Source organism: Lutjanus erythropterus, chromosome 22 (genome assembly GCF_056507025.1).
Source record: "Lutjanus erythropterus isolate fLutEry1 chromosome 22, fLutEry1.hap2, whole genome shotgun sequence".
NCBI lineage: Eukaryota > Metazoa > Chordata > Actinopteri > Lutjaniformes > Lutjanidae > Lutjanus > Lutjanus erythropterus.
Genome location: NC_139338.1, coordinates 18,980,257 through 19,004,618, shown reverse-complemented (window position 1 = coordinate 19,004,618; position 24,362 = coordinate 18,980,257). Strand labels below are relative to the sequence as shown.

At 39.0% G+C, this 24,362-nt stretch overlaps 1 protein-coding gene across 1 annotated transcript; it reads left to right on the top strand.

Moving 5' to 3' along the window:
• Positions 1-423: 423 nt before the first annotated feature.
• Positions 424-23,918, top strand: slc6a1l (solute carrier family 6 member 1, like). Its single transcript, XM_084711499.1, has 15 exons — positions 424-686; positions 6,101-6,506; positions 8,947-9,078; positions 10,212-10,312; positions 11,772-11,881; positions 12,003-12,135; positions 15,417-15,551; positions 15,667-15,770; positions 15,860-15,984; positions 17,708-17,820; positions 19,449-19,580; positions 19,921-20,023; positions 20,361-20,461; positions 21,669-21,836; positions 22,920-23,918. The coding sequence occupies exons 2-15, from the start codon at positions 6,266-6,268 to the stop codon at positions 23,013-23,015; spliced, it is 1,794 nt and encodes a 597-aa protein (XP_084567625.1). The 5' UTR covers positions 424-686; positions 6,101-6,265; the 3' UTR covers positions 23,016-23,918.
• The last annotated feature ends 444 nt before the right edge of the window (positions 23,919-24,362 follow it).

The window sequence follows — 24,362 nt, the reverse complement described above, 5'->3', positions numbered from 1 at the left end:
GCTCTTACACTTTGATCTGTCCTACATTTCCCTCTAATCATTTGATCGGGACACTGAGGATGAATATTAGGTCACTTTGTGTGCTGATTGCTGAGTCTATCTGATACTGGCATGACTGTGCTTGTGGTCATACATTTCCAGGGTCTTTGCCAGCAGTCATCCCTCGGTTCATTTTCCAAAACTCCACGAGCTCTTTCACTGATCCGGCCCTTCTCTGTTGGGAAATACCATGGTAACGGCGCTGGCAAGAGCTGACCTCGGCGGGCGCAAACAAACACAAGCGCTCAAAGCACAAACACACACTGCAGAGTTCCCCACCAGAGTTGGGCGATTGACATATCCCCCATGGCCTCGGGGCCTCACTAGTCAGAGCTGAGCAGTAATCAAAGCAGACACACAGGTCGAACTTTATTATCAACCACTCGATACCAGCTGCAGGAACAGCCACAGGTCCTCCAAAATACAGCGTACAGGAAAGAGCTGCAAAATCAAAAAGGGCTTTTCGGGCTGCAGATACACTGTGGCTTCCTGTGGGCCTGGAGAGCCAGCTTCAAGCTTTTCACAGCTGACACAAAGATGATCGTTTTCCCCTTGGATGTTAAGCTGAAGTTTTGGGACTTTTGTGGCGCCACTGGTGTAGAGAACTGAAGCTGATGACCTGACGAAGGACTTAGAAAGACTATCAGGTAGGATTCACTTCATCCCGCTCCTCCTTTCTCTGCTTTAAAACTGTCTGCCATTGAATAAGTTAAATTTTCTTGTTCTTCTTTAAAGTATTCTTATTACAGGGGATGTAGGTACAGACACAACATGAACCCACTACACAAAAGTACCACGTCTCAGTCTTTTCTGTTTATAGTAGGTTTACGGATTGACATCAATCAAGTCAGCAACAGCAACAGAAAATAATATTTTTCTAAAAAAAAAAAAATAGTTTGGTGAAGTTTTACAGTGTTCTATCATTAAGACTCACAGGCCAGAGCACTGAACAATGAGAATAAAAAAAAACACAAGGATATAGCTGAATCACGACATATTTGGCATAATTAAAGCACATCTTTCAACACCATCTCCGATTTAATGCAGACAGGTTTGGAGAATAACATAGGAAAGTCTGCTACTGTGAATAAAAACTTTCTGTTGATCCTCTCAAAGTATATTTAGTTTCTATCTCGGGTTAAATAGTGACACTCTATCTTTTAACCATCTGTAAAGTGATGGTGATGAGGGAGATTCAGCAATCCAAAAGAGTTGTGAATGCAATAAGATTTGGTTTTGTTTAGTATTCAGGGCTAAGAACAAATTATTGGGTACTCCAAAGATAGCACTTTGTAGATTTGGTTTAATGTGGACCCTTAAGACATATGAAAGGGGGCTGAAATTCAAAAGAGCAATAACTTTTGAAGAGCAGAGCATGACCAAACATATGAGTCACACCTAAGATCTAAGCCTGGGTAAATTTCAGCTAGCCTGGATTCACTAAAAGGAATTCTATGCAAAATATTCGATTGAATCATTGCCAGGACAGCAGCACGTGATGAAGAGAAGTCGACCCATTTTAATGATTCCTCCCAATATCTGTTTTCAAAATCTCTGTTTCCCAGCACAAGTTAAGTTGAATTTGTTCAGTAACAGTATAGTATGTCCACAACAAGTTAGGCAACACAATTACTTGATACTGTTTTTGGCCACAAAACTACTTAATTAGGTTTAGGCAACACAACCTCTTGGTTTGGTTTAAGCAACACAACTACTTGGCTAGTTTTAGTCAACTCAGCTACTTGATTTGGTTTAGGCAACACAACAGCATGGTCAGTTTTAGTCACAACATTACTTGGTCGGGTTTAGAGAACAAAACTACTTAGGTTTAGGATACAAAACTACTTAGTTAGGTTTGTGCAGATTAAGGTTTCTCTCTGCCGTGTGGGTGTAAGGCTATTTACACCATAGGTACAAACAGCACTGTTGGCTCACCTAGGCTATAGACACCCAAGTGTAAATAGCCACATTGTCTAATCCACCCCAGGTGCAAATAGCATCTACCTAAACATAAATATGCTAATGCATGTGAATTCATTACCTGGATGAAAGTCTCTGTTAATAGCTTTTGCTGTAATTATTGAGGGAGACACAATCTTCCTGCAACACGAAGGCAAAATAAAAATCGGCATCTTAAAGTCTCTCCTGTCATAAACACCATGATTTACTTTGAATCTAAATGGATGATATCCTCAAAGGGAATCTCTGATGTGTTTCATATTATTGGTATGCTTTTGAAGCAGATACCCACACACTCACCTAGACAACAATTTGAAAGTACATTTTGATCATTTCACAGTAGGATGCCCAATTGAAGTTGATTGCTTTTTGTGGAGTATAACTTATTTTGCAGCGGGAGAGAGTTTGTTTGATATTGATTATACAAAACATCACAGTCGCTGCTTTAAACTTATCACTCTGACTTTTTCCATTACACTGCACTTTTTTTGAATTTTGAATAAGGGCCATCTGTGTCCATTGCATATATACATACATTGCACTTTGGCAACACTCATTTTCATCAACATCATCAAAAGCTGTTAGACATAAATGACGCATCTATTAAATCAAGCAAAGGCGTTTCATCACGGCAAATTGTTATTGAACATGAATATACTGTACATCTGGGCAGAATGAATCAGGCGGATAGTAAAGTACAGCAGCTTTTTTATATCAGTGTAACATGATTAAAGATTAAGTATGCAGAAGAATAATATGAAGAGGAAGCCCAGCGTGATCCTGCTGTTTCAAAGCTCCTCTGTGTGTGAAGATAAGCAGTGAAATTCCCTTGAATAATATCTGAATATATTTGATTGTATCAGCAAAAGGGGTGTGGACGATTTCTGGGTCAATCAATATTTGCTAATCATCATCAAACAACTTCCTCCCAGTTAACTTCCTGACCACGTGACAGTCTGGGAAGATCATGAGTACTAATACCACACTGCAAAAGTCCTGCACTGAAAATGTAGAAGTATATAAGTATATTCAGGAAAATGCATATTAAATATTAAAAGTAATGGTCCTCAATGCAGAAAAACTGTTATATATTATATCATCAGATTATTATGACTGATGCATTAAAGTGAAAACATTCTACTGTTGTAGTTAGCTGAGGTGGAGCTCAGTTTATATGATTAATCAATTGATTATTTGTTGGGAAAAATTATAAAAAAAATTGTGAGAAATGCTGTCAGAGCCCAAAGTGACACCCTCACAATGTTTTTTGTCTAAAACCCTCAAAATTATTTTTTAAAAAACCATAAAATATTCAAAATAATTAAATGAAATGCAGCAAATCCTTGTATTTATGAAACGTCTCCCATCTTTTGGTATCATGATGAGGCACCATGAGCTTGAATGCGGTGGAGTGGAAAGAAAAGGTGAGTTCGGGGGGGTGTGTCACTGTCAGTGATTCGTACGGTGCAGTGTCCTAAAGGCTGACCTGGACTCTGCCTGCTCAAATCAGACCAGTGGTGCTTGTTCTCTGCTATTTTTTAGCTTGAATATGTGACATACCCACATGGATACCTATAATCAAATAAAAAACTTTCATGTGTGTAATTATAACTCCCTGATTTATTTAATATAACAAAAATATGATTTTTAGGGCCCCTGCAATCCTGTCAGTGGTATAAAACAGATTTTTCACTGAACAACTCTGAAATCTCTGCATGTTTTTGTCCCAGGAACATAAAAAAACATCCTTTGACAACTTCAAAAGTCTGCTTTAAAATGTATGTGGTTAGAAAGTGAATTTACTTTGTAGAACCGTGTGAGGAGAACATAAAAAACAAACATGCACGTTTCAGTCTCTGAGTCAGAAAGCAGCTCTTGAAAAGACGTGAAAATGCCCAATTAAGCTCCGATAAACAAGAGATAGGTGCGGATATTAACGCGTGTCAACACCTTCTTCATTAATATTTGTTGCGCAGGCCGCTGGCTTTTAAAAAAAACGGTGTTACTCCAAAGTTCAAACGCTTTAGTCGTCAATCACGTGGAGTGTCTGCTGCGTTTACAAGGTTCAGGGCTCTTAACCAGAAAAGTTTATAACGTGACTTTCTTAACAATATTTCAGCACCTCTGAAAACATGTTTTTGAAAAGTGTATGTTTACAGATGATTTAAACAAAAAATAGACTGACATTCTTACTGCTTTCAGATTATTGGTGCTTGTGTTTATGTTGAATATAAGTATATATTTGATCAGTGTTTTTGTGTATAAAAATATCAACCTCAAATGTGTCTGACAGGCCTCAGACTACAGATGGATATAATTTAGTCAATAATAATAATAATAATAATAATAATAGCTTTATTTTTGTAGCACCTTTAGTTTGCAATGTGCTTTGACAGGCAGAGCAAAAGAGCAGGATTCCCAGGAGGCAATATAGCAAAAGAAAGCTAAAACAATAAAGTCATTATTGTTGATATTATTCCGGTATTTAAGAAGCAATTAAAAAAAACCCATCAGAGTCAATCAATAGTTAGTTTTCTGTTTTGTATAATTGCAAAGTGAATATCTTTGGGGTTTTTTTTAATGTCTGGGAAGATAGCAATTTTGTGTTTACAGTCAAGTTTCAACTGTTTATAGCGAACACAGAGAGATCCAACACCGTCTCAGTCATGAATCATTCAGATAACATGTCGTGTTAGCATACGGCTCTGCAAAAGTTTACCACGGACGTGTGAAACGTACAAAAATAAAACTGGCAGGTATCTTTTCACAACAACCAAAGACCATATCTGTGCATGAACAGACCATCAATCATCTTCTAGCTCTGCACTTACACACTTCTGCACTTCTCTTAAAATGATGTATTTTCCTTGATGCTCCATGTTTAACTTTAATTTATTATTATTATCCCAAAAGGTTTTATTTTTCATCTTATTACGAATTCTATTTTTTATCTTTAATTTTTTAAAATATTACTTTCACTCATATTTAAGTGGGTTTTATCCCTGTGAACATGTTCTCTATTCTAATCTTATTTTTACATGTGGATTTTTTTTATTTTTGCCATTTTATTCCTGCTTTTATGTTCATTCTGTCTTTTTTTTATGTGATGTATGTATTCCTTTGTTGTAAAGCAGTTAGGGCTGCATTTATTGTACAAAAGGTGCTAAACAAATAAAGTTCATTTGGTTCATGCTACAGTTAGCAGTTTCAGTAATGCTAACTGGCCCGGTTAGAGACACACTTATTGACTTACCTATTTTACTGTTTCCAGACCAAAACCGAAAGTTTCAAGACACTCATTTAAACACTCTCTCATGTGCGCCTTGATTGGAACCCTTCTGGTTCTACGGGCCGGTACTCGCCTGTACTGAGGGTGCGTTTCATTTACATCAGAGGTCAGAAGTCACAGCTGAGCATAAGGTCACTCTCGAGTTGACTGTTTCAGTTCAAGAAGTCAGAAAAAAGCTGAAAATCACTGTTGATGTGAGGAGCAACCATACATCAGACCAGGAACACATCATCCGGTCCGAGTCAGCAAAGCCACGCCCACTTCTGGGGGAAAAGTCATAGTTTCGTGTAATGGGAGAGATATTAAAATGCAGAAAATCTGCTGTGTAGCGGGCTGTAAAACAAACAAACACACACCATCCCAATCTCTGGTTCCCCAGCCTTCCTGGAAAGAAAAGGATCCCCAAAGGAGAGCACTGAGAATGTCTGAGCCTCCAGAGAACGATAACTGTTACCACTGATGGAGAGGTAACGTTGAGTTGGAGGAAGGTCAGGCATCATCTATGAAGGGGAGCATGCGTCCTATCTGGTTCACCTCTTCCTTCCTCATTCATCTTTGCTTGTGCACAATCTTTTTATATTGTCTCACTGATTTACGTGGCGGCCGTTAGCTTTAGTTTTGGGAGCTTTATGGTTGCCCGAGTTCATAAAATGGCTGTAAAAGACCATAAAAATGCCTCAACATCATTAAATTGTAATTTGAGTCATACTCCCCTCCACTAAAACACTGCCAAACACAACGAAAAAAAACTGTAGTATTGGCCATAAGGATAATTGTTATAACAAAACTGTTGTACTCTCCTTCTGTCTACAGATTTTCTGCACGTTCAGTGTCCGCACATCCTGAATCTGTCAAATCTAGAACCAAACTCAGTGTGAGCGTCTCAGCCGGACGGGAACAGAGACTTTAATTCGTCACCATTACAGGCTGTGAGGACCGAGTGACTTCCCGACCCCACTGGTCTGTAGTGGTCCCACCATGGGGAAGACTGGGCAGAGCACAGTGGACTTAAACTCCCCAACAGAGGTCAAACAAGCGGTTCCCTTTGAGGAGCTGGATCCTGTGGCGCCCCCTGCAGATGAGAAGAAGAAGAAGGAAGAGCCACCCGACAGAGGAAGCTGGAAGGGAAAGTTTGATTTCCTGCTGTCGTGTGTGGGATACGCCATCGGCCTGGGAAACGTCTGGAGGTTCCCTTATCTGTGTGGCAAGAATGGTGGAGGTGAGTAACGGAACAAAAAAGACACAACCTTCAGTCACTTTAAAGTTAGCTGCGTGTGCATTTTAGCCACAGAAGTAGCAGTTTCCCCCAGTTATCAAGCTGCAAACACTGAATTAGACGGTTTACCAGCACCAAAATCACCAAAACGTCTGGCTGGTATTGATACCTTTTGGTACTTGGTTATTTTGATTGATACCTTTAAAGGTTTTGAGTAACAGTACCCAACCCTTATTCAAGCAAGTACCCTCTGAGATAATCTGCTGGATTAACATTAGGTTTTTGATCATAAACGAAAAGTTTTTGTGCCTGAGCCTAGCCATGTAGTTAGCTAAACGTGGCCTAAACTGCACCTATTTCAGGGGTGTGTCTTGTAGTCGGTCTGCCCTATAGTACTGTGAGACTTGGCTGAAATAATCACCCTCAGATACCTCATCTTACAACACAATCCTGTGTACCACCTCATGTCAAGCTGCCTGCTAATTGCCATCGCTCCATGAAGCCTGTGCTATGCTCAGTCCCCACCATGCCTGTGCTGTACCTGCCTAACATCCCTGTGCTGCCTGCCCAAGCTTGTAAAAATGGCTCCTTTGGGTTCCACTTCCTCCCTGCTGGCACTGCTGTGCTCTGTACTCTGTATTGCCAGACTCTGACAACATCATCTCCAGCCTCGCTTTGAGCATTTAAGCTCCTCTGTTAAACTGTTTATAGGTCCAAAATCCCCTGTCTATACAGGAGGACGCTGCATCAGCTGCTCGGGGTTCCCAGACACTTTCTAATGTAAGAGCTAATCATTCTCTATGGCTTCTCTACCTTTTGAGGTGGGGGGCACAACAATCACAGACCAAACCGCAGATACTACAGTTTGAGCTTGCCTGGAAGGCCTGACCTCTCTGTACTCCACAATCTACAATCTGCCGTCTCATTTCCTGGAACTGCTCCTTATCACTGAGCATCACACTGCTGACTTTAACTTTTAACTGGTATACTGTTGGAATTGTGTCCTCATCTGTATTAAACCTTTTACTTTAAAGCCCACCCTGATGACCATTTCTATTCCAAAGTCTTCCCACAAGTACAGGAACTTTTGGGATGTGGCTTGCAGTGCTGAACGTTTCTGATCGGTTGAGTATTCACATTTGTTTTATTTGAGCCACCATTTTGAAAAATCTGCAGTCGCAATTATAGAAAAAAGCGTACAACAGACGGAGAGTCCAAACCTTATTTGCTGAGAATGAGACTGGCAATTGATCGGGAATTGGAAATGCCGATCTGCAGCAAAGCTTGACTTTCTTCCATGCTTACTGTTGTCGGAGTGTTGCACAAATAATGACCCACGTCTGTCACATGATATAGCCTCATCGTTGATGCAACAATGAAAAAACAGTCTTTTCATACGTCAGTGGACTAATTTGCCAAATCTTCGTGTGACTTTAGACTGCTGTGGAAACACAAACAACAGTCTGAAGGAACTTTTTGGTTCTTCAAAAAGTACTTTGGCTGAAGTGAGGGCATTAATATCCATTGGGGGGTCTATTGCCTCCAGTGGGGGTAAATCTAGTGATAAACCTGCCTCTGTCTCTGTCTGTATGCAGCTTTTCGAAGCAAGCCTCTAACTCCCTCTTAGTCCCTTTTTAGAGTGACACTTTTCTCCCTCCAGACTTACAAATGCTTCCCCAGCTCATTCCTTGCTCTCTGTTTTTTACTATCTGTAGTGGCCTTTGCTCTCAGACAAGCCTATTAATCTCTGCTGCCGCCTTGACTTTACTACCTCTAAAGCTAACCTTTTCCTAGTCTCACAAACCTCAAACTGCTCCCCACATGCCCTGCTCATAAGCTTTAATTAATAAAACCAATAGAGGAACATATTTCACAGGTTATTTGACTGAAGTTGCCCTTTAAGAAAACAGTTGATTAGAATTAGGTCCTCAGCAGCACATTAACATTTACAGAAACTTTTTTAATCAGTGGTACAACTTTCTCTCTGAGCAGGACTATATTCTCTGGAAAACGTGTGTCATCTGCATAAATATCGCACAATCTTTTAAACAAGACTGTCTGCTAGCATTTTTCATAAAATGCAAATAATAAAATGCAAACAGGAGCTGTGGTTTAAAGAATTGGAGAAAGGGAGATGTAATTTTTCCACAATGTTACAGCAATATTTCATTTCTTTTACAGTCTAAAGTAAATCAGTTTGTTCAAATCAAATATTTGGTTTCATCCAGTCTCTAAATTATATTATGAGCTGTCAATCAGTCTGATAAAATGCACTGTGAACATTATTCTGACATGTTTGAATTAATATTGCTTAGAAAAAAACTTTTAAAAAACCTCTTGATTGTACCTCAGCAATCTTAGAATTTATGTAATTAGTTTCAAACATGAAGTCCTTCTAATTCCAAACATATTTTGTTTTATCTACTTTGTGTTGATCCATCAGGGGCCTTTCTGATCCCGTACTTTATGACCCTGGTGTTTGCTGGGATTCCCCTCTTCCTCCTGGAGACGTCTCTGGGACAGTTCACCTCAGTGGGAGGACTCGGGGTGTGGAGACTCATACCAATGATGAAAGGTAAGGCGCGGATTTAAATAGGAAGATGTATGTCTGATGTTATACAGTTTAAAGGAGAAGTCTGTAATATATTTACTGTAGTAAATGATAAAATGACCACAACATGTCATCAGGGATCAAGGAAACATGTTAAGATTGTTATTATTTGCCTTTTACATGGTAATTATAGTTCATATTAATGCCAAATGTTTGCTGAATGAGTAAGTGTCCATTTATGAGTCGTGAGAAATCATTAATAACAGTTAAATTGAGCATTATGTTGATGGAGTCTAGCAGGCAGCTCATAGTGTGTATGGATTATGGGTTTAACTTTACAATGACAGACAAAAACAGCTGATCATGCGACAGTGAAGGACTACTTTACAATGCTGCTCTCGTCTTGCACTCCTGCAGCGTTCCTGCAGCCCGCCTGAGCTTCCTCGAGTCTGGGCATGAGTGGGCGGGTGGAAACAACCCCACTAATATAGTGTACTATCTATGGCTCCAACTCAATATTTGGACTGCAGTATTACTTTTTGCACGCACTCCGTTAAATTCACACACAAAATTTGAGTCACCGAAAGTAGCTGGTAACAGGACAGTAAGTCACCAATAATATGCACTAATATTCAAATTAATTCTCTTTTGGTGACAGACAATTAAAATCTGCCTTGATGATACTTGAATACTAAAAGCATTTCAACAAAATGACCAAGATAAAAAGCTACCAGAGAGGTGCAGAACCACAAAAAAAAAAAAAAAAAAAAAAGATAATCGTTTTGTTGACAACTTTTTTTTTTTTCATTTAAGCCAGTTCTCGTTGGTGGCAATTATTACCACTGCCTCTGAGCTCAAAGAGCTCGACTGAAGCACATTTTATCTCCCGCCAGCACAGACGGCAGCAGTGATAGTGAGCGCGCCGCTGTGCCAACTGATACTCAAAGCCGAGGGCGAGTAAACAACAGGAAATAACAAAATAGCAATGATGAGGATGATGAAGATCGCAACGTGCTGAGTAACGCTTCTTTTTTTCTGCCATCTGCTCTGCTGCTCCTCCTGGTTACATTTTAGGTTACATTTTTCTTTGCATGTTAACTGACATATAGAGTAATTGTCCTGTAACATGCGGATGTCTGTGCCTTTTCCCTCCTCAGGTGTTGGTTTAGCTGCAGTGGTTCTGTCCTTCTGGCTCAACATCTACTACATCATCATCATCGCCTGGGCTCTCTACTACCTGTTCAACTCCTTTGGTTCGGTATGTTGCACAGTCAGTCGTGAGGGAGCAAACCTGAACTACAGATCTGTGCATTTTAAGAAGAGCAGAAAAGACTAATCCACTTGTCAGAAAAGAATAAGTGCCAACAAGTTTGATAACTGATTAAACATTTTTCAAAAAAAAAATGTAATAAACTTTTTGAGGAGGCATCAGTCATGAAGATTTATGATGCTATAGTTTGTGTCTTGCATTGTTCTGTCTGTTTTTTCTTTTGTATTCTTAATGTACGTATTTATTATTGAGTTTTATGTATTTTAAAAGCCTATCTAAGGATGGCCATTGCAAATGAACTAAAATATTATACTGCTATAAATACTGTGGTGTGTGGCATTGGTTTATGGCCCTCTACAAGTAAAAATTAAATAAATAAATGTTGCAAAAACAGAAAGAAAGAAAGCAGAAATAAGTCTGACCTGCCTGACAAAGACACAGAAGGTAATACAGAAGACTTGAGCGGTAAAATCAAAGATTATTAAAGTAGTATTTCCACATTATCAATGAGAAAGTTGTCGTCTGTAGTGACGAACCTGCACAGAATTATCATTCAGCTCTGTGGACAGCCTCAGCTCTTCAGAGCATGCTGTGTCTTTCAGCTCAATGTTTTGGGGGTCTTGCAGTTTTATGAGGGATACACACTATTAGATTATTGCAGAGAGATTGCAGGGGTTTTTTTCTCACCGAATTGCAGAGAACATCAAGTCCCTCTTGCATTTTATTATGCCTACTCTTGTCATGAGTGGCCACTGGATGATGCAGATAAAATACTTTTCAAAATATACAAATTCGCTGGGTAAAATGAAAAAACTACTACTGATTATTATTTTTTTTGACATTTTATCGTCCAGTCATATCTGCAGAAATGTTTTGGGCTGATGTGATATTTCATTTAAAGCTTTTAAATCGCCGACACAGACGATGTGCTGATATAAGTGGTCAGAAAATCAGTAATTTCAGATTCCCTGTCATCATCACCTCATGTACATTGAGAAAATCTGACCTTGTTCACCATCTCTACAATACCTTTCCGTCCTTCTCTGTCTGGGCTTTTCTCACTCTGCTTTTGAATGTCTCTGTGTGACCGGGCGCCTCAAAGAAGCCCGGTGGAAGAAATTTAAAGACTTTGCAGGCATTGTGCCTGAGGCTCCTGTGGTGGGAAAAATGGAGGATTGAGAAGCAGGGATCAAAAAAATGTATCATTCATTGTTGTATTTTTATCTGAAGGCTGAAAAAACATGGTTGGCTCATTAAAACCGGGTGCTGTGGAGAGTCAAGGATACACGATCGAAGTTCCCGTGTTAATCCTGTTGGTTCATGTGTTTATTAAAATGCTACATCTGATAAATCCAAGCTTGTGCTATAATACAGAAACCAAAACTGTGAAATATTTCACTGCATTTTTGTGCCACTGGAGCTTATTTTGTTCATGTTTTGTGTGCAGGAGCTGCCTTGGCAAAGCTGTGATAACCCCTGGAACACAGAGAAATGTTTTTCCAACTACAGTCTGACGGACACCACCAACCTGACCAGCGCTGTCACCGAGTTCTGGGAGTAAGTCTGCAAAAACTGTTCCACTCGTACAGTATGTGCATGTGTGTACAAGATGCTCTGTAAGTGTCGAAGCTATTTCTGGAAGCTATTTGTGTTCATCTGTGCCTGTGCGGTCCTGCAGGCGTAACATGCACCAGCTGTCTGGTGGACTGGAGGAGCCCGGAGAGCTTCGCTGGCCCTTGGTGGGCACTCTGGCGCTGGCCTGGGTCCTCGTCTATTTCTCAATCTGGAAAGGAGTGGAGTGGACGGGGAAGGTCAGACTCCTGCTACATCACACAGTTTTGCATATTTTTAAGTTTTAATCCTGTAAAAACGACAGGACACAGAGCTGTGCAGGAGAAAGAACTGCTGTCTTTGTTGGCGGATTATGAAGTGTTTCAACAACTTTTGAATGGATTTCCATGAAAATTTATACAGACATTCATAGAACCACCAGCATTTTAAGTTTTAGCAATCTCTGAACCCAACAAATATCTGAGTGTAACTTTATTTTATTGTGATACAGATCCATAAAAAATCTAAAAGCTGCTACACAACCTAGACATCTAAAAACATCAATATTTCTTATGACGATATTTCAAACTCAGACTCCAAAAAATACATTTGAAAAATTAAAAAACCAGTGTCTCTCTCTAAAAATCATGGCCCAATTACTCGAGATAATCCACAGACCTTGCTGTGAGCAGTTTCATGTAGGAACTACTTTCTGTCTAGTAAAAAGGAAAAGTAATTCCAGTAGTAAGTACGTATGGAGTAAGTATGTGCCATTTGGTCCCATTATGTTGGAGAGAAGGCAGACATCTCTCCGGCTGATATCCGAACGGTCCCTTTAAGAGCGTAAGTAAGTAAAACTTTATTTATTTAGGGCTTTTTGAAACACACACAGTTACAAAGTGCTTCACACAGGTCCATGAAAAATAGAAAAAACCTAAAATATAATGACAATATAGAAGACAGCACAATAAATGAAAACATAAAGATGTTTTGTAGAAGCCACTTAAAACAGTCCAAAGACTCTCCAGTTGGGGCTAAAACAGCAAAGACACGGTCACCTTGGTTTCAAAGCTCGAACAGGTAACGGATAAGAAGCTGAGAATATGGGACAAGAAAACTGGAAATGTAACTGGGGTCAAGGTCATGTGCCGCTGTGTAATCCACAGGATCTTGTAATCTATTGTAATCAATCTATATATTTCACAGGAAGCCAGAGGTTTTCATGTGGTCTATTAATCCTGTGTTGATGTCCTCTGGTCCTGAGGGCCCACTGCCGCTTCAGCACACCTGATTCAAATGATCAGCTCGTCATCGAGCCTCTGCAGAAGCCTGATAAAAACCTGCTCATTTGAATCAGTTGTGTTGGAGCAGGGAAACATCTAAAACATGCAGGGCAGAGCACCGCCACTGCAATAATCTATTAAACCACATGGCACACACAGACATTGATACAAGAGCTGAGCTTCTGTAATTGGTTTGTTTTGTCATTGAGGTGTCTCCTTGCACCAAAGTCATGTCAGGCTTGAGGACATGTGTGTGATCTGTTACTGGATCGTTTAAGCCCCTTCTTCTCCCTGATCCCCTGTTTGTTTGTAGCCACAAAACACATTGACATGAGTCGCAGCTCAGTCAGATATTATTCATCACTGCTCAGGATATTGATCTGTCCCTGAATTTGCAAAAAAGATTTCATCTATTGATCTCAAAAAAAGTCCATCAGACTTTAAGGAGAGTTTCAGATTAAGTGGTGATGACATTAAACCCAATTGTCCACTAAAATATTATAATATAATCTTTATTGATATTAGAATTTCATAGTTGCTGATCTTTGAGAGATGTTAAATCATTTATATTTGCAAGGTTGCACTGCTCTGAGTGCTGGCTAATTAATCCTTTGTGTTTCTAGGGCATCATTAGAGCCTCGACCATTTTCATACTTGGGTATTTGCTTATGAGTATTTATCGACACCAACAGACAAGTACAGAAGTTTTTCAGCTGAATAATTGGTTCTTTAAGCTCATTCCCTTTTATTAGTATTTATCTGAAAATCACACTGAAATGTCTGATGGCTCTTTGAACTTTTCAGGTGTATGTTAGGTAGCTAGTTAGCTAACATTTTGCTAACAGTAGCTTCAGCATAGGATGAAGCGGGACAACTCCATGTCTGGAGGATGGCTCAAACAAACATGACTTTCACCCAGCAAATCATTTCCCATGTGCAGACCAGAACATTGTTAAAATAAATTAAGGCACATAAGGTTATGTGTGTCACATGAGTTGCATCATATGACTTTTCTCTTGCGAGTCACTTCAGTGACATCACACAATGTAAGTAATGTTACGTACATGTAATTGTAACCTCAAATATTGCAAAACAAACATGTTTTTTTTTTCTAAACCTAGCCACGTAGTTTTGACACTTAAACCGACCCAAACTATAACCTGACACGCCAGATGGTTTGTTACACAGAACCATCTGGGAGTCGTCCAAAGAAACTGTTTGGAAAAGGGCAGGCACTTTCAAAAAACACTTGGCAAGTGATCGAATGAGCCATCTGTCTGTTGCATGAAACACGGGTTAACTTCAACCAATCAGATTAAAGTCTCAAATTGGGAGTTGGGATGAGAGCAGGTTGAGATTAGCTAGCTAGCTAACTAACTAAAGATGTGAGGTCCCCCAGCAACATTTTTTACTGTCTTCAAAATTAGTTTTTCTTTTCAACATAAACAAGTACTGTACAGGAATGGAGAAAGGGGGCGGGACTTGGGAAGGGTCATTTTTGTCTAGGATTGATTGGTTTATTTATAGCTCCTTATGCTTCCCAGATTGGAGGACTGTGTCTATATAGTATATTGATTCTGGACTCTCAGACCTAATGAATTATTTTCTATTGGATGGAGAGATCTCTCAGTATTTATTTATCCTTCATAGGTGTTGACCGTGTTATATATCTGCTGTCATTTTGCTCTCTGCATCCCATCTCTCTGTCAACATTTCACTTAGGTGGGGAATTAGAAACAGTTTTAAAATTTGTTATTTAATTCCAAACTGCTGCTGGATGATTTGGAGGTGATAGGAAAAGAGATCGAAAAAAAACTCCCTCTGCCTGCACACAGGCTGGGATTTTTAAATTACAGCAAGTCACAGTGATGTATGTGAGCAGAAACACATTTACACATTCGCTGCCAGGGATAATTGGATTTTAATGTGTGTGAGAAAAATGAATTCCCCCAAGGCCCTGGCCTTGACGGACATTACCAATTAAACATAATCATTATGCTACAGAACTGCTGGCCACATCCTCTGGTAAGATCTGCTGGCAAAGAGCAGCCATAGAAGTATTTAGCAGCTATTTATCAGCACTCTGTGTACTGTGGGTTTTTGCGTCTTGTTTTGACCTAAAGAGAGATGAGTTGTTCTGGTTAATTTTTTCTCCATTTGAAATTCTGTACAACCCAGATGTGTGTTTTTGGCTTTGATAGAATAGACCTCTATTCATTTGAATACTAAAGATGTTTTTCTCTGTCTCTTTCTGGTAGGTGGTGTATTTCTCCGCCACTTATCCCTACTTCATGCTGTTCATCCTCTTCTTTCGTGGGGTCACTCTTCCCGGAGCCATAGACGGGATCCTCTTCTACATCACTCCAGACTTCAATAAGCTCATCAGTTCTGAGGTACACAGTTAGCACCACTGACTCGAAATAAAGATGGACAAATGTTCAAATCCAGTCGCACACAACATGCTCATAGACAAGCCGACGTGACATACGTGTATCTATTGTCTGACAGGTGTGGCTGGATGCAGCAACTCAGATCTTCTTCTCCTACGGCCTCGGCCTGGGCTCGCTCATCGCACTGGGAAGCTACAACACCTATCACAACGACGTGTACAAGTAGGGACATGCAGTCACAAGCTCTGTTCAACGCCCTCTTTGACGGTTGGTGCTTTTCTCATCCCGACTGTTCATTTCTTTTTCTTCAGAGACTCCATCATCGTGTGCTGCATCAACTCCTGCACCAGCATGTTTGCCGGCTTTGTCATCTTCTCCATTGTGGGCTTCATGTCCTATATCACCAAGAAACCTGTCAAGGAGTTAGCGGCATCAGGTACAGCACTGTTCTCACTTGTTTGTAAACACAAAACAGCACAAGATGTCTTAAAATTGCTGCTGTGTGCAGCTTCCAACAAGGCAAAATGGTATAGTATGACTTTCTACGGTGGTTGCAACAGTACTCAGATGCCAGCAGTGTAGTATTAATACCACACTGTATTAGGACCTGAACTAATTATAAAAGTATGTAAATATAATCAGGAAATGGTACTTCAACTATTAAAAGTAAAAGTGCTCCTTGCAGAAAAATGGTCCGTGTATAAGGAGCATTTAACTGTTGTCGCTGATTGTGGTGAATTCTTAAGTACTTTATACAGCAATGCAACTAATTATTGTTGTTATGAATGAATCTTGATTAACTGATTGATGGTTTGTGAAACTTAATAGTGAGAAGTGTTGTCACAATTACCCAGAACCTGAAGTTACACCTTCACAATGTTTGTCTTTGTTCAACCAGTAGACCAAACATTAATTAGTAATAACAATAAATTTAAATTTCATTTTATGAAAATAATTAAAAGCAAATCCTTAGATTTAAGAAGATGGATCCATGAGATGAAAAATGATTTACAATATTATCAAAAAAGTTTCTTTTGTAAATGTACATAACAACAACAACAATCAACACAATCTTACTAAGAAAACACACAAATATATGTGTACAATATTTTAAAGTTGTAACTCTTGATTTTTCAGTCTTGGCTGATTTACTGAGCCTGTGGTTACTGTTGATAACAGCAAGTGAGGTTTCGTGTTACAGCGAACACTCCCTGAGCAGCACAACATAAAAGTATCTAGTGCATCTGTTTACAGTGCAGCCAAACAACGTTGCTTTAATGAAGAGGTCAGTCAATAATTGGCCCAAGTAGTTTTCCACACAACAGCAGACCAGAATAGTAGAGCTGGTTCTGTTGCTGATGAGTTGGAGGTTGTTTCCTGCGGCTCACTAGATAAAGCGGCTCCATCGCTCCCTGCAGTCTGTGAAACTGATCTGTTGATGAAAATAAGGCAGAGAATGATCGTGTCATCTTTTGCAGATACTTTTTTTGATGAATGATGCTGGTATCACCAGGATGAAATTGCAAAATAGTTACGCCAGCTTATATACGTGCATCATTTTCTGTTAACCCTTTGTGTGTGAGAAGGAAATTTTAAATCAATGTGGAAATGGCGGACTTCTAATTTTCTTTCCAAATAAAAGTATTGATGCACTTTCAATCACTAAATTTAATGGGTGACAAGAGTTCAGTCTTTTTCTGTCTTGATGGCAATTGAAATCTTATTATTGTATTTTAAAGGCATATAGTCATAGTGATCTGTTCTCATCCCTACAGCACTTCAAATAAAAAAAGACACCAGCATCTTTCATTATTAATAGCAGAGGGAAGTTCTTAAAACTTGAGACAGGCTGTGTATTTGACCTTTACATGGAACAAGCCCTCTCAGACAAATTGACCTGCTTCAGTCCTTCGCTGCATTCAAGTGAGCTTAATTTGGCAGCCTTGGAAATGTTTTCAAATGTTGCAGACTGACTCACCCAGTACAAGTCAAATTCAAAACAGAAAGCGGAGTAACAAAGCAAACAGTGCGGTGCTCTCGTTTCTTCTTCTGTTTTCCACGTATTCAAATGTGTTTGTGAATTTTAGGAGGTTACATTATAATGCAATAAGACAAAAGCATTTGAACTTTAAATGGTGTCTCTTCTGTGTGACATTTAGGTCCAGGTCTGGCGTTTTTGGCTTATCCTCAGGCCGTCACCCAGCTGCCCATGTCCTCTCTGTGGGCCATCCTCTTCTTCTCCATGCTCATGATGCTCGGCCTGGACAGTCAGGTACACACAACACACACTTTAACTATCTTCTTTATCTTACATTTAGGCTTTAATTTCTCTGAAATATCAACAAAAGCTATTGTTATTAAGTAAATTATTCATTAAGAATTATTTAGATCAGTATCCTGTTCAAGATAACATTAAAATCCCAACTTCTAACCAACAGGAGGAGTATCTGGTGCTGACATAAGATTTCTGTCAACTTAAGTAAATGTTAATAGCAACTGAATAAATAACGGAAAAACAAATAATGATCTCCTTCCTTGGAAAGTACGAACGCGTGTAATTGGTAATATTATGCGGGTCAGAAAGTCCAAACTGAGCCAAGCATTATTAGCAATTTTCTTGTTAATATTGTTTAAAGGTATCTGACATTTTGCTTTTGACAGTCTGTCTCTGCCATTTTGGCCTGAAAAAACTTAAATTGCATTCAACTGCTAGAGAGCAATGAGCTTAACAAGCAGCAGCAAGTGTTGCCATGAGTTAATGAGGAACTGCCCTGTTGGCGAGGGTTGTTGGGGCTGTATTCATCCTGAAATTAATATCTGTGGACACTACTCAGGGCTGAAAAAATATTTTCAAATTACTTATTTTTTTTTATATGCAATCAATGTTGTGTTAAAAAATATTCTATGATTAAAATGAACACTTATCAAATATAAGACTTACGGAGCTCTGGAGTGGCCATCGAGAGAAAAACTATCTATCAAGTACTTGAAATGCTATTGCGTGCTCACAAGATACAGTTCTTTTCAATGTTTTAGTTAATTTGTGCACTCTAGATAAAATCCTTTCTTATGTATTGGATAATTTGTGCACACTACGTACAATTCTTTACCACATTTGATTCATATTTTTTACACTAAATACAATTATTCTCCCATGTTTTGGTTAATAGGGATGCTGGAGTCATGCAGTGCAAGTGGGTGAAATGTTGCTGTGTGTGCATTTACATTCAAGGCACAGCAGCATAGCTCATTACTGCACACATGGACATATTTAAAATGACTTAAAGCCACCTCTACATTCATAAAAGTAAATCATTAAAGAAAACACTTATACATCAATATAATGTGGAAGCAGAGGAGAAATCACCTGGAAAGCTAGCGCTGCTCAACATAATTTAAAAGATGATTTAATGATTAGAGCCACTGCTTTCAGTCCTTTGAAATGTCTCCATGTGCACAGTAATATCACTGCAGCAAATATCATTAATATATAAGTAGCAAAACTAAAAACTATAGTTATAAAATTGACTGGACAGAGGAACCAGGTTAGGATTTATACAGCTGCTTTACTCCAATCAATGAAGTTACGGCTGCTGTGCCTCGTGCGTAAATGTGCACAGCATCTCTCTTAAATGAAAATTCACTCATTATCTACTAACCCTTATGCTGACTGAAGGTCAGATTTAGTTTTTTAGTAAAATAACAATGAGGGCTGTGCTGTGCACCACTTTGCACCGGATGGAAGATAGAGCCCAATATCACTGCTTTTGCTGCATCGACTTTTTTTTTTAAACTCTCAGTATGAGTGACAGTGTTAATGATGTGCAGCGCTAAATCAGTTGTATACTCTTCAACTACAGCAAATTCTGACCCGCGTCTCTTCATACTTTCATGTATTAGTTCTGCACGGTTGAAGGCTTCATCACAGCTCTGATGGATGAATACCCCCTGCTGCTGAGGAAGAGGAAGAAAGTCTTCATCCTCATCGTCTGCTTCATCTCCTTCATCATCGGCTTCTCCAACATCACACAGGTAGAAAGGACTGTGCATCTCTGTAGATGAATAAATGCTGTAAAACATGTTTATTCTCTGACGTTAAGAGGATCTAAACTGTTTAGTTCATGTTTAATTCACTGCTGTTAACTTGCGGGATGTATGAACGTATGAGTTCAGTATTATACAATAAGGTATTTGCACATTTTCAAACAGTAGAGAAAAAAGCCCACTCCTGCATTATACATAATGACAAAACAATCTCACAACAACCTGCGGTGTACATTCATCATATATATTTTATTCAATAAAGAGAAGGGATGTTAATATTCAGCCTCTAAAGCAGATATGTGTGTGTCTGTGTGTTGAAACCTCCCAGGGTGGTCTGTACGTGTTCAAGCTGTTTGATTACTACTCCGCCAGTGGGATGTGCCTCCTCTTCCTCGTCTTTTTCGAAACCATCTCCATATCCTGGCTTTATGGTAGGAAATCTATTTCATATTGTGTCCGTGCTTAAACCAAACACTGCAGAGTGAAATCAAATGTAACCACAGCCAAAATAAGTTGAGACAAGCTGGATCGAAAAGACTATGTTGTGCTAAGTCACCCTAATGAATCAAGCATGCAGATTTCCTACACACACAGTGGCTGTCCAACAGGAAATTACATTTATCTGCTCCACTTTCTGCGATAAGACTCTCCATCCAATCAGCTTCCCCTCTCTTTCACCCCATAAGGATTTGTTCTTGTAGTTATTATCTCCACATTAACACACGCGCACACACTCTTCTTCTTTGTCTTCATCTCTTTATGCCACAGGAGCTGAAAGGTTTTATAAGAACATTGAGGACATGATCGGCTACAGGCCATGTGGCTGGTGGAAGCTCTGTTGGATGTTCTTCACTCCGCTCATCTGCCTGGTAGGCGGGGAATGATTATCGATTTAACCCTCCCATAATATCCATTTCTCTAAGTCGAACTCTAACATGCGCTTCCTTCTCCCTCAAGGAGATCTATGAACCCGTCGAGCTACAGCAAAGTGCCGATAGGTAGAGAATTGATGACTTTGCTGAACTGGTTTCCTCTATAGTGATTTGTACTTCAGGCCCTCTGGGAAATCACTGCAGTGTCTATCTTCACTACTGTAGTGATAGTGAAGTGAACTCTTAAAGGAAGATATATACTGGAAAATTAACTTCCAAAATAAATAAGTGCAGCTGAATCCCTGTAAGCACTGATTTGATGACTTGCAGGTCAAGACATCTAGATGTTTAGGTTAAAACTGGGCTAAATTTGGCTAAAAGTTCAAGTTTCTAACCAGTCTTTTTGCCACTTTGGATGTCTTAACTACAATATCTGTATTACTAATAAACAAAATAATAATTTATGCCCCCATCTTCAGGTTTTAAATTATCCAGTGCAAAAAGGCAACCCGAAAAACCATTTGCATTTAATGCTAATTACCAAATGTTTACTGTTTGCATGCTAACACACAAAGTCAAGATGTGAACACATTTTACCTGCTAAACATCAGCATGTTAGCATGTTGACATTAGCATTCAGCTCAAAGCACCACTGTGTTTAAGTACAGTTTCACCTTTAGCTGATAGGTGCAACTAGCATGGCAGAGTTTAGTTCTAATTAGCAAATGTTAGTGGTTAGCATGCTAACACACAATACTAAGATGTGAACAAGGTCAACATTTTGTCTGCTAACCAGAGCTCAAAGTAGCTCTGTGTCATAGTCTTAGCTGCTAGCTACCACTGGCATTACCTTAGACATCAAGGTAACAAATATCTGTTGATTCTAACTGTTATTTAGTGTGATCAGGGGCGTAGTGGCGGGATTTATCAACCTCTTTGAAAGGAGACGTCATTTATTTTCAGATCAGCTGGATCAGTCAATGAAGAGAAACCGTATTTATCCAAACACCTGAGTGTGGTTTTTCATAAGCGAGATATCGACATACTTGACATACTTTTCTAGGGGTGCAGCGATAAATACAGAGGGAGTAAACTGTTTCCCCTCATTGATTGATCAGCAGATCAATGTTTGCTGATCTCATCCTGTTATTGGTTAACTGTCCAGAGATTAAATGGATTCATTGACATGTCGTTTTTATTTTAGGGGGTGTTTACCTTCAGTGCCATTGAGATGACCCCTCTGACCTTGGGGAAGTATGTGTACCCGCTGTGGGGTCAAGTGATTGGCTGGTTCATGGCTCTGTCCTCCATGGTACTGATCCCAGGCTACGTCATCTACATGTTCTGCACCACCAAGGGCAGCATCAAACAGGTACAAACCTCCTCCACGACTCACTGTTTTTAATTTCTATTCCCTGCAGGAAGGACGCTGCGATGTGTAACTGGTGGAAAAACTTAAAGTACACAAAATAAATGGTGCAGGCGATCGTTGAGAGATAGGGTGCAGGATGGCAGCAGTTATTTATTTAGACTGCAGTCATTCAGGGAGAAACAGAAAAATAGGTTTGGCTCAAACTCAGCATCACTGTCCTGGTTTTAGGGAAGAAGGTATACTTTGAAGGTCAGCAGCTTGTTACAGTTAATATTTTGTTAGTGTTTGTGTCCTGCAAAACCAGAGAACATTTTAATATTCCAGTGTCTCTAATAAGGTAGTTTTTACCAAAGCTATGTTTAAAATGAGTAGATCCAGATTTAAAGCAAAACAGCTCTGTTTACACAATTAAAAACGAGTGTTTATTGATGTAAACTAAAATTAAATACAGCTTTATCAGTAGGGTCTACACTTTCGCTGCACTGCACTAGCTAGCTAAAAAGTAAAGAGAAAAAAGAGTTTGCTAGTTAGCTAAAAAGGCAATGTTTTTAGCAACCGAGCAAACAGTTAAAGTTTGCAGTTTATGTTAGCGCAAATAGCGCATTACATTGTTTACTAGCTAGCTAAAACATTAAAAGCGTTACATTGTATGCTAACTAGCTAAACATTTGGTCAGCCTAGTTAGCATACTCAAAATGACTCAGCAGAGAATAATTGTCCTCAATCCATCTAAGAAATTTAAAGTTAAAGTTAAAACTGGATCACATTTAAAAATGGAGTTTTAAGTTTTGATGCAAGAGAATTAAATATCATTTAGTTTGAGAGTAATTATCTTTCTTAATTTTAAGATAGTTGTAAATACTGGCCTAACATAAATTAAAACTAAACCAGCCTTACTTCTCTTTGCTTTTCCTTTGATTGTACATTACAGCTGTACATTACAGCTAAAAAGCATATTTTCTTCACATTTCACATTATTTATCTGTACATTTTGGTCTGGACTTTCCTCCTCTGGACTCAGAGAATAACTGTGAAGCATTTATTACAAATGTGAGACTGATGAAACTCTGTTTCCTTGACCAGCGTTGGCGGAAGATGACAACCGCCCAGGAGGCTGAAAAGCCATCGGGGCATGAAGAATTTACACACACAGGGAGCGTGGGCGAAGCTCCCGTCTAGCCAGGATTGTTCAGGTCGAAATAATCTCGAGTGCCATTTTCTCCCCGTCTGCCTTGACTCGCTGTAGTCAACACTGAAATTTGGAAATTGGACAGATGGAGTCTTGTACAGTATTTTACTATGTTGTTTTCCTCCATTTTAAATTGTGCTGAAAAATAAAGGCAAATAAATGAAGAAGATGAGGGGGCACTTTGGATAAATTTAGAGGATTAAAAAATCCTTTTGTAGCAAAACAAATTTTAATGGCAGCACTGAGCCTGTGTACATATACAACATACAGTATATACCATTAATATACGTCATCCTGTTTGTACATTTTCTCTACTGTTTGTGTCTAAAATCACTGTTTATGTTTATAAGCCACAAATGTCATGAATGTTGTCGTGTAGAGGCATTAAAAAAATCTGGTAAAACTTGATTCTAAGCTTAAAACTGTTATGCATCAAATATTATTTGTTTTAAGAACCGTCCAACCAGCCACTGTGATACTTTTATAAAACAATAAATATGTGTCCTACAGTTGTATTTGTCTTTATATGATCCAGACCTCCAAATCACATTTGTGTCTATAATATTAACGTAATGAAAGTTGTACAGATATTTCACAATAGAACGTTTCTTAATTAACACTGCTTCAAGATAAGTTTTAAATGTTGTGTTGCATTAGCCTTCGTGGCAGCTTGTTTGATTAAAATGAACTGTAAATATAATTGTGTCACTATATTATATAAGTATGGTATGTTTTTTAAAGAGTTGTTTCATATTGTGGACGATGTGGAGTATGATAAGACGCTTTGTTTTGTCAGCTTGGGGAATATGTCTAATGAGATGTATGAGGGATTTGCCTTGACTTAACTCCAGTTTTTTCATGTCAGTAAAAACAAAATAAACTGTACCTGGTGACTCCTTTCTGTCTTTGTATCTTAGAGTATCTAATAGTGTAGCCTTTGTTGAATTAAAGCTTTTTTTTCATTGGTAACACTACACATTACTGTCCTCAAGTTGAAAAGAGAGTGTTTAACAAACATTTGTGTCATTTATGTGGCACAGTTTAATTCTATTAAACCTGCATTCTTTGTAATGGCCAGAAGGGGGCGACACTACAAAAACAAGCCTGATTATATAGAAGTCTTAGAGAAAATGACCCTACTTCTCATTTGATTTACAGTATGAGTTGTCTTCTGCACAGCTTGACATTGGTTTTTGTAAATTATGGTCTCAGAGTAAAACAGATTATGAAACAGGGTATGCTTTGGGGCAGGGCTAACTTGTGATTGACAAGTTGCTACCATGGTGACCTTCCCACCTCCACACTCTCATCCTGATGTGGTCACTTCATGCTCTAAA